Source organism: Apium graveolens, chromosome 10, assembly GCF_009905375.1.
Source record: "Apium graveolens cultivar Ventura chromosome 10, ASM990537v1, whole genome shotgun sequence".
Taxonomy (NCBI): domain Eukaryota; kingdom Viridiplantae; phylum Streptophyta; class Magnoliopsida; order Apiales; family Apiaceae; genus Apium; species Apium graveolens.
Window position 1 is genome coordinate 104559256 of NC_133656.1, and position 17872 is coordinate 104577127.

Here is a 17872-nt window from a genome sequence, read left to right on the forward strand (position 1 = left end):
AGGTTGACCCAAAGTTACCTAAGTCAAAAGATGCAGGAGGAATGAAGTCTAGGAAAAAGACTAACAAGGCGGGACCCAAGGAAACTTGGGTACCAAAATCAACTTGATTAATTTTTTTGTGTGCAGGGAAAAAGAAGGAATCTATGGTACTTGGACAGTGGCTGTTCAAGACACATGACAGGAGATTTCACCCTGCTCACAGAGTTTAAGGAGAGAGCTGGCCCTAGCATAACCTTTGGAGATGACAGCAAAGGATTCACTATGGGATATGGCTTGATTTCAAAAGAAAATGTCATCATTGATGAAGTTGCATTGGTTGATGGTCTCAAACACAACTTATTGAGCATCAGTCAACTATGTGACAGAGGGAATACTGTTTCCTTCAATTCTGAAGCCTGTATTGTCACAAGTAAAAAGGACAATAAAGTGGTTCTAACTGGAGTTAGAAAAGGGAATGTGTATTTAGCTGACTTCAACTCTGTTGATGCAGAATCTATTACTTGTCTTTTCAGCAAAGCAAGTCCAGTTGAAAGTTGGCTATGGCACAAGAAGCTGTCCCACTTGAATTTCAAGACAATGAATGATCTAGTAAAAAAGGACTTAGTTAGAGGAATGCCTCTAGTAGAATTCACAAGGGATGGACTGTGTGATGCTTGTCAGAAAGGAAAGCAAAAGAAAGTATCATTCAGTAAGAAGCTTGAATCTGCAATTGATGAACCATTACAACTGCTACACATGGATCTTTTTAGACCAGTCAATGTATTTTCAATTTCAAGGAAAAGATATTGCCTAGTGATTGTAGATGATTTCTCAAAGTTCTCATGGGTTTATTTTCTTGGATCAAAGGATGAAGCTAGTGAAATCATTATCAATCATATCAAGCAAGTCAACAACCATCCTGATTTCAAAGTAAGGAATATTAGGAGTGACAATGGAACTGAGTTCAAGAATTCAACCATGAAGTTGTTCTGTGAAGAAAATGGGATCATGCATGAGTTCTCAGCTCCAAGGACTCCACAACAAAATGGTTTGGTGGAAAGGAAGAACAGATCACTAATTGAAGCTGCAAGGACAATGCTTGAAGAGTCAAAACTCCCAACTTATTTTTGGGCTGAGGCTGTTAACTGTGCATGTTACACTCAGAATATTTCTTTAATCAATCAGGCAAAAGGCATGACTCCCTATCAATTATTCAAGAGAAGAAAACCAACTTTAAACTTTCTGCATGTCTTTGGTTGCAAATGCTACATCTTAAGGAATCAACCTGATCACAAAGGGAAGTTTGATGCAAAAGCTGATGAAGGAATATTTGTGGGTTATTCTGCTGGAAAATCATATAGGGTCTACAATCTAAGAACCAACATTGTCATGGAATTTGTGCATGTTGTGTTTGATGATAAAAAGATTGATGGACTAATAGATGAGGGACATCATGAAGGACTCAAATTTGACAATATTGAGATATATTGTGATGATAGTGAAGATGAGAATGATGAAGAAGGCATCTCAAGAAGAATTCAAAATCTGCCTTTGGATAATGCACAGAATGCTGCATCCGTTGAAAGTCATAATTCAGCTTCCGTTGAAAGAAGCAATGCAGCATCCGTTGAAAGACAAAGTGCATCATCCGTTGAAGTTCACAATGAAGCATCCGTTGATCACAGTCTGTCAACGGATAATCAATTCACTTCATCAGTTGATAGAGCTCCCAATTCCTTTCAAAGGATCAGCAACTCGGGGGAGTTTTAACCAATCAACATTCTATCTCACATCATGACAATACTGAGGCAACCTCATCTAGAGCTAATCTACCACCTCAAAGGAAATGGACCAAGAATCATCCTTTTGAACTGATCATTGGTGATGCTACATCTAAAGTGCAAACTAGAAGGGCTACTCAAGATGAATGTCTATATAGTAGCTTTCTATCACAAGAGGAACCTAAGAGAGTGGAAGAAGCTCTATTGGATCCAGATTGGATTTTAGCAATGCAAGAGGAGCTAAACCAATTTGAGAGGAACAAAGTATGGAAGCTGGTACCCAAGCCAAAGAACAAGAGTTCTATTGACACAAAATGGGTATTCAGAAACAAGATGGATGAAAATGGCATTGTCATAAGGAATAAAGCCAGATTGGTTGCTAAAGGCTATTCTCAACAAGAGGGAATAGATTTTGATGAGACATTTGCTCCAGTTTCCAGACTTGAAGCCATCAGAATTTTTCTAGCCTATGCAGCCCATGCCAATTTCAAAGTCTATCAAATGGATGTCAAAAGTGCATTTCTAAATGGGGAATTGGAGGAAGAAGTTTATGCAAGCCAACCTCCAGGATTTGAAGATCCAAACTTTCCAGACTATGTGTATTATCTGTTGAAAGCACTCTATGGACTAAAGCAAGCACCTAGAGCCTGGTATGAGACTTTGTCAAAATTTCTTCTAGATAATCACTTCACAAGAGATACTGTTGACAAAACTCTTTTCTTTAGAAATGTTAATGGCTCTACAATACTTGTTCAAATTTATGTAGATGATATTATATTTGGATCTACAGATGATAAGTTTTGTAAAAAGTTTGCTAAGTTAATGCAAAGTAAATATGAAATGAGCATGATGGGAGAGCTAACTTATTTTCTTGGTTTACAAGTTAAACAAGTTAGTGATGGAATTTTCATTAGTCAAACTAAATATATTTATGATCTTTTAAAGAAGTTTGACTTAATGGACTGTTCATCTGCAAAAACTCCCATGGCCACTGCCATCAAGCTTGAATTAAACAAGGCTGAAAAGTCTGTGGACATTTCAAGTTATAGAGGCATGGTTGGCTCACTTTTATATTTAACTGCTAGTAGACCTGATATAATGTTTTCTACATGTCTCTGTGCTAGATTTCAAGATGACCCTAAAGAATCTCACTTAGTGGCTATTAAAAGAATCTTCAGATATCTCAAAGGGACTCCAAATCTAGGAATTTGGTACCCTAGAGAGTCTGGTTTTGATCTAATTGGATACTCAGATGCAGATTATGCAGGCTGCAAAATAGACAGGAAAAGCACAATGGGCACCTGTCAATTTCTAGGGAACAAGCTTGTGTCATGGTTCAGCAAGAAGCAAAATTCTGTTTCTACATCAACCGCTGAAGCTGAGTACATTGCTGCTGGTAGTTGCTGTGCACAGATACTATGGATGAGGAATCAACTATTTGACTATGGATTAACTGTTGACAAAATTCCTATATTCTATGACAACACAAGTGCCATTGCCATTACTGAAAATCCAGTGCAGCACTCAAGAACCAAGCACATTGACATCAAGTACCACTTCATTAGGGAACATGTGATGAAAGGTACAGTGGAACTTCATTTTGTTCCAAGTGAAAAGCAGATTGCAGACATATTTACCAAGCCACTTGATGAATCAACATTCACAAGATTAGTAAGTGAGCTAGGTATGCTTAATTATTCATAAATTTATGTCCTCTTTATAATCTGCCTTGAAGCCTGAAATGAATTTGCTGCAAGAATAAAGTTGGCTTTAAGTAAAAATTATTCTATCAATGGATATTCCCTATCCGTTGAAAGCCAAAATTGTTCTATCAACGGATGTTCATTATCCGTTGAAAGACAAATACATTTCTGGTAATTTTATCCCTCAACGGATAAAATAGTGTTGATCATCAACGGATAACTATTTACCTTATCCGTTGAAGTGTCACATCAGTTACTTTAAGTGAGTCACAACCGTTCATTCTTTTACTTAACCGATTGATACAGATATACACTGTTGTATGTATTTGTATTAAAGGCAGTTTTCAGAATTTCTACAGTTTTCTTTATTCTCAAACGGCTGTAATTTATTTAAAAGTATCATTTAATCATTTTATTTACGTTTTAATTCAAGAAAGTATAAAAGCCCATTGAATTCTTATTTTCACTTTACGCTTTCTTGCAATTTTTATTCTCTTTCTCTCCCAAAACTCTCAAGTTTTTCTCTGCAACCTCTACTCACAACAATGGCACCAGTAGTCAAAATTATGTCTCAGTCTGGATTTGTTTATGAAAAGAACAATTTCGTAGCCTTGGTTGAAAAGAATGAAGCCCATTCAGATTATCACAAGATGATGGACTTCATCAAAAACTGCAAACTAAGCTATGCAATGCTGGAAGCCCCAACCATATATTGTGAGGTAATTGAGGAGATTTGGACAACTGCAGAGTTCAACTCCACATATATGACTATTGCCTTCTCTCTCAAAGGTAAGGATTATTGCATTAACTGTGATAATATACAGTCTTGCTTTAAGTTGCCTGAGAATAATGCCATGACACCACATACTGATAAAGATGTATCTGCTATGTTAGATTCCATAGGCTATGCTTTTAATTCTGCTAGTTTAGGTAGTATTAGAAGGAAGGGCCTTAGGAAAGAATGGAGTTTTCTTGGAGATGCCTTTATCAAGGTTTTCTCTGGGAAGATTAGCAATTTTGATGCCATAACTTTATCTCTTGTTAATATGCTCTATATGCTAGTTTATGATAGGTACTTTAATTTTAGCAACTATGTCATGCTAGAATTAGGTTCCAGGTTAGGTAACAAAGATAATAGACCCCATAACATCTACTATGCTAGATTCTTTATGTTATTGGCTAACCATGTTGCTGAAGGGTTGGTTATATCTAATGAGAGCAATAAACTCAAATGCTGGGCTCAAGAGAAAAGGGTCCTTGCAGACCTTGTGAGAATCAACCTCAACAGCCAGGTGCCATTGATATATTTGCCAATAATGAATGCACCACAGGTAAGTGAGGTAAACACTTCTATAACTCCTACTGTTTCCAACCCCATTGTTTTTTTGCCTTCTAGTATGGCAATGGAATCTGTGTCTTTGTCCCAACAGGTTCCTACCAAAGCCACCAAAACTAAAATGTCAAAACACAAGTCAAAGAAAACCACCTCTGTTGTTTCTCAAAAGACAACAGTTGTAACAACTACCATAAACCCTGAAGGGAGTGAACAGGGTGTGAGTGGTGAGGGGAGGGGTGAACATCAAGAAACCCCCAGGATAAGGTGGGAGAGGTGAGTGGTACCCCAGCCAGCCAAGCCATAGTCTCTCAAAAGACTGTGGTGGTTCAAAAGGAGTCAAACACATCCCTAGTTGCATCCTCCCAACAGGATGCAGCTATTGAAAATAGTCCCCAACCCAGGACACAGAACAAAAGAGGGAGGGACACTGAAGCCACACATTCACCAATCAAAGCCTTTTCAAGGAAGAAGAAGGCTAAAACCCTAGTTTCCACACAGGTGGCACACACAACACAGATATATCCACCTGTATCTTTGCCTTCTCAAATTCAGCTTGATGTGACTCCAACAAATGTGGAGTCACAGCCCCATTCTCTCATAATAGAAACACATCAATCATCAAACTCTCCATCACCCTCTCTGGATGTGGATATGATATTCACATCAATTCCTGATTCTCCCTCCTTAAAACTCAGGGAGAAGCCCCACTCAAATCCTGATAATCAACATCTTTTAGATGATTTGTTGGATCATCAGCCAATTCTTTCAGATATAGTTGAAGAATCTGTGTCACCTCACTTAAAATCAATTCACACAGATTCAACAATTATGTCACTTTCAATATTTACATCTTTTCCTTCTTCAACGGATATCTCTCATCCGTTGACAAGTGGTTGTTCTTCGACGGATAAGCTTAACAACAGTTATCCGTTGATACCATCAGTTTCCACTTCAACGGATACTCCCTATCCGTTGATGGTCTCTACACATATAACAGAAACAATTCCAACTGTAGAAGACATGGTTACTGTTCAATCACTTTTAGGTTTGAGGGAAGGGAGTGATAATTTGAGTGAGAGGCTGGGTTGCTCCCAGGCAAAGGGAGAGGTTGAGAGTCAACATATGCATGCTATTTCTTCCAGCATGGCAAAAGTAAGTGAGGGGAGTGCCACCTTAGAAGGTGAGGGTGAGGGTGTGAGGGTATGTGTGAGCCAGGGGGAGCCCCTGATGCAAGAAAATAGAGAAAGTAAGAGAAAGGCAGGTACAGAAGCTATAAGGGTGGATCCAGCCATTGCTAGTGAGTCAATGATTGTGGATGATGCAGAATAGGAAAGACAATTTCAGCAACATTACAAAGGTGTAATTGATAACATTTCCTTGGATGCTGACACTTTTACTCACCCTATTCCATCCTATCAATTGTTGGCTGCTCAGGGCAATGTGCAGGCAGAACAGACTTTGAACATTGTACACACTTCAGAATCTCTTCTCAGAGACAAAGCTGCTGTTAATAGGCTGCCTTCTCAAGCTGGTGAGCCATCTGAAGAATTTGGAGCAAATTCTAATGATGATGACTCTAATTTTCTAGATGAGAGTATGAACTTAGGGGGAGCAGCGGGCCCAAGTTCTGTTCCAAATCTACCTGACTGGGCATGGGCAAAGGAATCTACACCAGGACAATTTGGTGTAGCTTTGGTCAAGCAGGTAATGACTATACAGAAGGCCCTTCAGGAGACTACAGATGCTGGTTCAAAGGCAATTCTTCAAGCTCATCTAGACTCTCTGCATCTCTTGCAGTTGCAGCATATCAGACAAAATCTAAGTGTGGATGAACTCAAGCAGGATATTGTTGATCTGAAATCCTACAATGCTGAGAAGTTGGATTCAGTCATGCCTTATGGTACTATGCAAGATTTGTTAGTGAGATTGAGGAGAGAATCTGATGCTGACTAGAGGCTGGCCAGGTTGGAAAACAGAGTTCAGATCATTGAAGACTCTATGGTCACCATTCTTCAGAATCAACAAACTCAGACAAATCTACTAATGCAGCTGGCAAAAGCACAAGGCTTGACCCCTACCCTTGATGATAACAAAAAGGGGGAGAATAAAAGGGAAGGGGAAGGAGAGCCATCAACAACAGTTCAAATATCTAAAGTGCTAATTCCTGCCATCACCACTTCTCCACCTATTCAAATCAAAGGAAAGCTTGATGGAATTGATCTAATCCAGATAGCAGCAGCTGAATTGCAAGTCAAAGAGCAAAGGAGGAAAATTGATGAAAAGGTGCAACAAATTTTTGGCTCTACAGCTTTTAAATCACAATCTGTGAAGCATAGCACAAAGATGGAATCAATTATTATGGAGCTCAAGCCAGTAAGGAGGAATAAGGTTGGAGAGACTTCCGCCAAGAATATGAAACCTATGGTTCTCAAGCCCAACAACAGATCCAATAAGGACTCTACAAAGAATCCTCTAAGCTTTTCTCAGATGAAAGAAGTGGATTTTCCTCTTCCAAAGCCTGATGAAGACAAGGTTTTGGGTGGAAGTATCATAAAGCACAAAGAGACCATGGATGTGGTTGAAAGGATGAACATGGCTATTATCTTTAGAGAGGGAAAGAGCATCTGTGTGATGCAAGGACATCTTAAATTCTCAATAGCCAAGAGGGAAGAAGCCAGAAGGTTGAAGGAAGAAGCCAAAAAGCTAAAGGCTGACAAAAGAGCACAAGCAAAGCTTGAAAAACAGCTAAAGTCAAGTCAAGCTGAAGAAAAGAAAGAAATTGAAGACAAGAGTGAAAATGTAGGTATGGGGGACATGTTTAGTGATGATATGGGAGAAAGAAGTGAGGAAAAGAAGAAATGGCAGAAAGGGAACAGAAAGAAGGCCAATGCAATAAGAAAGATGGTAGATGAGACTGAAGAAACCCAATCAAAATCCAAACCACTGCCTTCTATTCCTGAACCCATTGTGCCTGACCCCTTCATAAATATCCATGGTGAAACAATCACTCCTAAGGAGGAACCAATTGATTGGGACACCATCAAATTGCCCACCTTCTTAACCACTTCTCCACCCTCAAAGAAACAGAAAAGGAAAATCAAATCAACACCTCCTCTAACCTCAATCAAATTCACTCAGAAGCCTAAGCCACAAGCCTCTAAGGATGATTATGTTCACATTTGTGACATAAAGGAATTCTCAGACGTTGAACTCTATCTTGATGAGCTGGAGGAAGTAAGGGGAATAGATGCCTACAGACAGCTACCAGAAAGACTAGTGTTCAAATATAAAGGAAGTGGGAAAAGAACTTCACCTCTCTACAGGATTCTGAATGAAGGCTACTCTACCTTGGTTAGAGTCTACTCAGCCATAAAAAGGGTTTCTGGCTTTACCAGGACTGCCAAGACTGAGATTCTCAACAAGATTGTCAACATAAGGAAGACTTAGTGGGAGCCCAATGCCTTGCCTAGAACATTACTCATTCAAGGAAGAGGAATTGCAGTTCATAAATCATCTCATTGGTTGATGGAGTTCAGAGACAACAAAGGAGTCAGAAGATTTTTCAGACTTGAAGATCAGCTCAAGATTGCCAGTAATGAAACTCTCAAGGATATTGAATCTAAGTTGGACATCAATGAAGAAGATGAAGCTGAGTTCTACAGACAACTTCAACTTCAAATAGAGGAGAATGACAGGAGGCTAGGAAAGAAAACAAGGGATCAAAGGAAAAGAAATTAATCTGCTCATGCTAAAGGAGCACCCTTGGAAACAATGTAATTCTTCAATTCCATCTCAGCATACACATTTTTGCAGCACTTTTGAATTTCTGCTCTATAACAGTTAATATGTTTATCAAGTGTTTTGTTATCATCAAGCTAAACCCAAATTTATGCCTATAGTTCTAGTAGACATAAATAAGGGGAGATTGTTAGGAATATGTGTATTAGTTTGATGATAATTTAAACAAAATACTTAAGTAGAAATCTAGTGTTTGTAGCCTCAACGGATAAGACCATCTTGGCTATCCGTTGAAGGAGTAGCTTCACTTAGCAATAAGTTTAGTATTATAGCACATTTCATTCTCTGGATTCAAGTTGTAATTCTTAGATGTTGTAGGAAATTATCAGTCATGTTGACTACTAGTGGATATGCAAATAGGAGGGCTAATTGTAAATATTTCATGCCTTGTAATTTTGTATAAGTGAAGAAGTATCAACTGATATTGAAGACCTTCAACGGATAAGAAACAAAGCTTCAACAGATGTCTCTAAAGCTTCAATGGATAATATCCATCAACGGATAAGTGCTTCAACAGATAAGACTTCAACTGCTAATGCATCAACGGATAAAACTTCAACGGATAAAGCCTCAACGGATAAGGCATCAACGGATGAAAGCTTCAACGGATGCTTAGTTCAATAGCAGTTGATAGTGACAATTCATAAGCTGACAGAGGCACATGGGTTGACAGAGATAAACTGGAATGTGGCAGCCTCTAGGAGGAATCAAGAAAATGCAGCATTTCCATTCTGGTGCAAACAAGGGAGTATTCAAAAATTAACAGCTAAACCTAAATTGCATTGGATAGAGAAATGAAGAAGAAATATGTGAAGAGCCTTTTAATTGTATTTTACAGTTTTCTCTTCACTTGTAAACTTGGTGATATATAAACCAAGTAGCAGCTAGTAATTAGATATGAATTTTCCAGAGCTGTTTAGAAAAATCCAGAGAGAAAATCATCTAGTTTGTACTAGGAAGCAGCTGTGATTTAATTCTTTGAATCACAGATTTTCTGAAATAACACATCTCTGGTGGAACAACAAATCCATCAGAAAAGTTTTTAAGTTCTTTGTGTTCTTTACATTTGTGTTTGAATATATATCTGTCTGTATTAGCTTCAAGCAATTCACACACATTTGCTCACTAAAACACTTAGCCTTAGAAACTACTCAAAACTTGAAAAAGTTTTGAGATTTACATTCAACGCCCCTTCTGTAAATCTCATTGTTAGTCCACTAGGAATAACAGTTTCATATCCCGTCTCGTATTTATAGGTATTATTGAAATACACATAGCAATTATGGCTTGCAACTTCAAAACTCGTTTCGGTATTTATTTTCGGAAAATAAGTATACTTGTCGTTTTGAAAAACAGGGTAATCGATTATTTATAAATTATTTTGTCTCAATCCTAATTAAATTCGTATAATATATTTATATATAGTTATTCGACGTCTCCGATAATTATAGGTTACGTTCCCGTATTTTCAGAACTAATTTCCCGAAAATCGGGTAGCGTCTCCTTTGTTTATCGGCCTACCCGTCGAAGTAAAATCGACGTCAAACACAACAACAATCACAATACATTCCAGTCCACAATCCAATTCATTAATCACAACCACCAATACGAATTCAATTTATTAATTATTATTCATTTCCGTTTCGTAATTAATATCACGAACTAATTTATTTAATTAATAAATGTAGGACTCAGATTAAAATCATCACCGTCCACCGTCGGCTCGCCGAGGCTCATCGCCGACGGCGGTAAAATTCGTTGGTGCCCGATTAATTCCGGGTTTCCTTACGAATTTCACCGATTAATTTTTGTTAATTCCTGCACGATAATAAGTAATTAATTAATTTCATGAATATTAATCAATTATTATATTTTCTTCTCTGCAAAAACAATAAAAATTCAATCTGCAACTTTCCAAGCCAACAACCACATCACAGTACGGCTACAAACGGAACCAACAGGGCCAAGCCAGAAAAACCGGCCGAAAAACGGAGCACAGAACAATAATCACCACTTCTGCCACACACACACACCTGACTCACACACACACACACACTCACACACGCACAATAACACACGTACGCGCCACCGGGCGGCGGTAAAAAAATAAAAACAAAACAAACACAACACACATAGATATATACACTCGTATGTATATATATATATAAACAATAGGGATGGAGCCGGGTAATTACCGGAAAGAAAATGGAATCACGGCGGCGATTGAAACAGGACAGGGCGGCGCCACTCTCCGGAAAAGAAACAACGGCGGAAAACGGGGGAGAAAAAGGGAGAGAAGGAGAGAGATTTGAGAGAGATGAGAGACTGCAGAGAAATTAATCGAAAGAGGAGAAAGGAGGGGGCTGGTGGTGCCGAACAGGGGTGGGGGTTTTGTTAAATAATAATTTTTTTTCTTTATTTTATTTTCGTTGTTATCCAGTCTCGATCATCAATCGCGAATTTATCATTACACATCGCGTGCAGAGATTCATCGGAAATATGAAATAATGCAAAAATAATTCTAAATATTTCTTAAAATCTTCAAATATTTAAAATTTAATAAAATAACATTTTTAAAACATTTTAAAATCGCACCTCAGACCCGTATTTTACAGTTTGACGATTACATGTGCGATTAAATAGAAGCTAGAATATTTCCGAAATAATTTTAAAATTCTTGAAATATTCCAAACTTAATAAAATAAAATTTTCATAATTTTGAAGTATTCTTGAATTAAATATAATTTTACAATTAAATGAAAACAGAAAATCATTTAAAGATAATTATTCAATAAAATACTGATTTCTAAACTTTATAAACTCCTAAAAATAATAAATAAAATTATAAAGCAACAAAAATAATTTTTGAGACAATTTTAGCATTTATAAGAATAAATATTCTTTAAAATCATTTTAAAAACAAAATAATGCCACACAGTTCATTAATTAATTATACAAATAAGGTTCGTATCCAACAATTATCCAAAATTAACAGTAAGGTAACACACAACTAACAGACCCATCACATATTTTATTTATTTGATAATTCGATAATTACATTTAAATATATCGGATCCGAAAATAGGTTAATTAGCCGCTAAGTAACTACATAACAATATAATTTTAATACCCGATTTGGATAATTGTCAAAACAGAGCCTCTTATAAAACACTTTATACGACAATAAGGTAATAATATCTCACCTTTTGAGAATACGGATTTTTATCGGCTATAAAATGATTTGCGTATCAAAAATTTCACGCCGGGACTCATACGGATCAAACCGTACCCGGATCGAAAAAGTCAAAACATGAAAAGTGTTCAGAATTATCAGATTAGGTTAGGAAGGAGTGTTCGGAAGAGTTTCGGGTTGTTAAAACGCAAAAACGATTGAAATGGGACGATTTCTGGTTCTAAAAAGTAATTTTTATAATTACGTGAAATAATCATTATTAATTCTATAAATCCTTATAAAATCATATGATAATCCAAAAATTACCAAAAAAATACCAAAACACTCTATATTTTATTCTGGATAATTAAAGATTAAAATATCTAAATTTTTATCAGAAATAAACATCAAATATTAATATCAATTATCAAATAATTCACCAAAATTCACATAAAATCATATAATGATTATTTATTAATAAAAATAATTATATAATATTTCTCAGACGTTACAAAAATGGTGTTGTTGAGAGGAAGAACAGAACCTTGATTGAAGTTGGCAGAACTCTGCTGGAAGAAGCAAAACTACCCACTTACTTTTGGGCTGAAACAGTAAACACATCATGTTATACTTAGAATATCACTCTGATAAACAGACATGGTGTTACTCCTTATTAGATGCTGAAAGAAAAGAAGCTCAGTCTCAAACATCTTCATGTATTTGGATGTAAGTGCTTTATTTTGAGAACTCATAATGATCAGCTTGGAAAGTTTGAATCAAAAGATGATGAAGGAATCTTCGTTGGATACTCACCATCAAGAGCATACAGAGTTTTCAATCTGAGAACAAATACTGTAGTTGTCTCCATAAATGTATCTTTTGATGATAAGAAGATTCCTGGTTTTGAAGAAGACACTCATGAAAGTCTAATCTTTGCAAATGAAAATGCATTGTTGGAATCTGGATCAAACTCTAATGAACTGTCAAATCCCGATGATCCAAATCTTGGTACTCCTTCAGATTCTGAAGATAATCATTGTACTAATGAACCTGCACATGTTGAGGGGGAGCAACAATAAGGTTCAGCTAATGGTACTAACACTGAAGAATCAACTTAAGATTCTTCTCAATCTGATCATTCAGAATCCAATACTGATTCAACATCAGATGGACATGATTCAAGTCCCAAAAATTCATCGAGAGATAATAGCACAGATTCAGGGGAGCCTCAAAAAAGGACACTTACCAGTGCCAGAAAATGGAATAAAGATCATACTCCTGATCTGATCATTGGAAATCCTGATGAAGGTGTAAAGCAAGGAGTGCAACTCAAAATGAATGTTTATATCACAATCTACTTTCAAAAGAGGAACCAAAGAAAGTAGAAGATGCACTTAAGGATGCAGATTGGGTTATGGCTATGCAAGAAGAATTGAATGAGTTCGAAAGAAATGAAGTTTGGAAGCTGGTGCCTAGACCTAAAAACATGTCAATTGTAGGCACAAAGTGGGTCTTCAGAAATAAGACTGATTCTGATGGAATAATTATCAGAAAAAGGAAAGATTGGTGGCTAAAGGATATTCCCAACAGGAAGGTATTGACTATGATGAAGAAATTGCTCATGTTGCTAGGCTGAAAGCAATCAGAATTTTTTTGGCATATGTTGCACACAAGAAATTTAAAGTCTTTTAGATGGATGTCAAGAGTGCATTTCTCAATGGAGAACTTGAAGAGGAAGTCTATGTTGAACAACCACCAGGTTTTGAGGATCCTAGACATCCTGATTATATTTATAGACTTGACAAAGCACTCTATGGACTAAAGTAAGCACCTAGGGCATGGTATGAGACTCTTGCTCAGTTTCTGCTGGAAAGTGGATTCAAAAGAGGTATATTTTATCTGAATCAAGTTAAGGATCTGCTTTTAGTTCAAATTTATGTGAATGATATCAGTTTTGGATCAACTAATCAAAAACTGTGTGCTAAGTTCTCAAAGTTGATGCAATCAAGATATCAAATGAGCATGATGGGAGAGATGAGTTACTTATTGGGATTGCAAATTAAACAGACTGATATTGACATCTACATTAATCAGTCAAAGTATACAAAGAATCTGCTGAAAAGGTTTAATATGCAAGATAGTGCAACATCAACTACTCCAATGACAACTGCTACAAAGCTTGATCCTCATGAAGGTACATCAGTTGATGTCTGAAATTACAGAGGTATGATTGGTTCTCTTTTGTACCTAACAGCCAGTAGGCCAGACATTATGTTTGCCACCTATCTGTGTGCAAGATTTCAGGCAAATCCAAGGGAGCCACATCTTATTACACTAAAGAGAATTTTCAGATACCTCAAGGGCACTGTATCACTTGGTCTCTAGTATGCAAGGGAAGCTGATTTTGAATTATGTGGTTATTCAAACGCTGATTTTATTGACTGCAAAATAGACAAGAAGAGTACATCAGAGAGCTGTCAGTTTTTGAGAGGCAGATTAGTCTCATGGTTCAGTAAGAAGCAGAAATCTATCTCTACTTCAACTGCTGAAGCTGAATATATTGCAGCTGGGAGTTGCTGTGCTCAGTTATTGTGGATGAGAAATCAGATCATGGATTATGGATTATCATTTTCTAGAATTCCTATTTCAAAAATATTTAACATAATGTTAAGCTCTGAGTTTAGAATTTTATACTACAAATTAACTTAACTTAATCAAAATATATACATGTATTATCTACTGTAATTCAAAAGAATTTTAAAGTGAAACAATAAAACTGATGTTAAAAACCTACATAATCTGAAGAAAGTTATAATGCAAACGCTACTAGAGAAGCAACTCAAACTAATCTTACATAATGAAGAGTTTATTTTATATCCATGTAAACCTCATGGGTTCATGAGTGCAATTCCAATTTTTAAGGTCCAAAAGGTGCGTTTTAAACTTGTCTGAAAATCGGGTTGATCAATTACTGAAATACCCTCACCGTTACGTGCCGTTTTATCATATGTCTCGGTCTAAGGATAAAAAGACGCATTTTTGATATTCAAAGGGCGAAAAGGTACGGTTTTAAACTTCGGGGGTTTATGGGTACACTGGTGCAAACATTGAGGCTGAAAAGGTCATTAAGCCTTTATAATATTACATAAGTAAATTTATGAGGGTGACACAATGAGTTGGTCAGTTCAGTTGAAAAAGAGTGACATATTCAATCTGAATTTCAATCCCTTTAGTACAAATCAAGACACTATATGTGTGTGGGATGCTAGCCTACAACCAGTAGAGTCCATGGCGCCGGCTGCAGAAAATTTCCGTGGCTTCATCTTCCTCATCTTCCATCCATCCCTTGCAAAGGATATGAATTAGTTATGCTAGGTAGCGGAAAGTACATCCAAGGGAATAGTATATGTTTCCATAACATTCCAAGTCTAAATAACTTTTTCAGCCACATCTTGGGAATATCTTACCCCACCTTGGCGCATTGCAGCAGCAAGATGACATAAGTTACAATTTTCTTTTATCGTGTTGGATGAGATGGCCTTAAAACTCTTCTCCCTGAACCACGAAATCTAGCCTATTTAATCAATATCAACCATTTCAGCTGTGATTTACCAAACAGTTTTCTGTTCATAGTATATACAGAAATGTATCACAGATTGGATGTTTTATAAGTATACAAAATGGAAGTAATAAATAAGAAAGCAATAATATGCATTCGGCATTGTTACAACTCCATTCTTTAACTGCCTTCTGTACCTTGATATACCTAGTATTTATGATCATGAAACTTGAATGAAAAAGTAAAATTAAGGATAATTCTTTTTGCCATTTCTTTAGCCTTATCCCAGCTCACATGTTATATGCTAGACATGGCTTTTGATATGTCACTACTTGATCTGCTTCCAGATATATCAAGGCTTGATCTTCCACCTGATGTTCCCACCGTTCCACTTGATGTGCCTGCCGTTGACGCGGTAAATTGTGGGATATATCTTAATGAATCATGGCTAAGAGGCAATGGCCTATCGGGTAACATCGGAACTTCTATATCACCCTCTAGCATCTTTAAAGCTTCAGAAATGGTGGGCCTTAGAGCCACCATTACATGAGCACAAAGTATACCAACATGTACAAATCTTTCCATTACTGATTTTGATCCACTTTCCCCCATTCGTTTATCAAAAATGTTATCAACATTTCCTGACTTGACATGATCCCACGCCCAATCCGTGATCAACTGTCTCGATGATGTTGAGGATGTTTCAAGTACTTTTCGCCCACTCAAGATCTCAAGAATTATAATGCCAAAGCTATACACATCACTCTTTTCGGTTAGTTGTCCATAAAGAGCATACTCTGGAGCTAAGTACCCGTATGTGCCAGCTACTCGAGTTGTAAGATGAGATTCTCCTTCAGGGCTTTGTTTTGCCAATCCAAAGTCCGCTAGTCTTGCTTTCATTTCTGAATCTAAAAGTATGTTAGTGGTCTTTATATCCCGATGATAAACTGCTGGTTTGATACCATAATGCAAATAAGCCAGCCCTTTGGCCACATCAATTATAATTTTCTGTCTAAGAGGCCAATCAAGTGGCGGCTTACTGATAGAATCTCCTTTTTCATAATTAAATAAATGCTCATCTAAACTCCCATTTGACATGAAATCATAAACAAGATATCTTCTATTACCTTTACTCGCGTCACTTGTAACACAAAATCCTCTTAAAGCAAGAAGGTTCCTGTGCCTGATTTTGCTAATAATCTCTGCCTCATTGGTGAATTCTTGATCATCCCCATTTATATCCATGTCAAGAAGCTGTTTAACTGCAACAATAGTGCCATCCAAAAGTGTGCCTTTGTAAACTACACCAAATCCGCCCTGCCCTATAAGATTTTTCTTCGAGAACCCTTTAGTGGCCTGCTCAAGCTCATCTACTTGAAACCATTTTGCTCCAGTATTAGGCAAAACCTTAGCCTTAACACCCCTTACATATTCTTCACGCAACACTGCAAGCCTTTTCCTCTCTTTCATTTTCTGATAAAAAATAATGAAACCCCAAGTTATCAAAACTCCAAGAATTGCCCCTAATGATCCAAAAACAACCTTGAATGCTACCTTTTTCTTTTTAGATGCCGACTTAGACATAGATAGACCTAATATGCAAGAAGCTGTTGCAGTATCCTCGGGGCCATATTGATTAACAACTCCAGCAGCATACAAACAGGTATAAAAGAAACATCTAGTTGAGTTTGGTTTCATCGACAACAACGTTGGAGTCACCCTTTGGCCAGCTTCAGAGCAAGCGTTGCACCGTGTGGGAGTCAATACTTCCTTATTACAAGTCGAGTCTAGTTCACTAACGCCAACTTTTTCTTTCCAATCTGCAAGGGTAGTGATTCCACCACAATTACTTGTTTGGTTAACCACCAGCTCATCATAAGTACTGCGCGTGCACGAAATATTAATCGACATCGATGCAAGCCTTTTATTGTAATCAGACATGCAGGAAGATGCAGTTTGCGAGTCTGGAAAGTAGAACATTGAAGTCTTGTTGAGGTATTTTGCAAGGCCAACACCAAGGAGGCTTTGGATTGTTTGACAACAGATCACTTTGTCTATAGGTTGATCTATACATGATGTTTTATTCCAGGGTAATGTATTCACATAACCAAAATCAACTAGGCATGAAGAACCTGCACAAGAAATGAAGTATAAATTGGTAGAATAGCAAAGCCAGAGGATTGAAGAAAATTTCTCTTGAGGCTTGCCCATTTCTTTTTTATTTTTTCCTAATCCTCGGGTCATAACATGTCAAAATAATTATACAGTATGATTAAAGTATGACAGTGCCAACGCATAAAGTTGGCCTTTGTTGACTACAGTATAAATTAACTAAGTGTTTGTTGTAAATTTTCTTAGTCGGGGGAAAGTCACTAAATTACTAGAGTGAAGAGATAAGCGGGGCTTGTCTGATTTTGTGTTATTCTCACATTTTGACTCAGTAATGTTTTGATTCAGAATAACTTGTCTTCCATTATCACGGGTCCATGAATTATTTTAACTTTATTTTATAATATTTAAACTCTTTATTCTTTCCGAGAAAAG

At 36.9% G+C, this 17872-nt stretch overlaps 1 protein-coding gene across 1 annotated transcript; it reads right to left on the reverse strand.

The window, feature by feature from the left end:
• Positions 1-15092: 15092 nt before the first annotated feature.
• On the reverse strand, positions 15093-17551 carry LOC141692665 (putative receptor-like protein kinase At1g11050). The gene has a single exon (XM_074497578.1). It carries the CDS (start codon positions 17537-17539, stop codon positions 15626-15628), a length of 1914 nt encoding a protein of 637 aa, XP_074353679.1. The 5' UTR covers positions 17540-17551; the 3' UTR covers positions 15093-15625.
• Between the last annotated feature and the right edge of the window lie 321 nt (positions 17552-17872).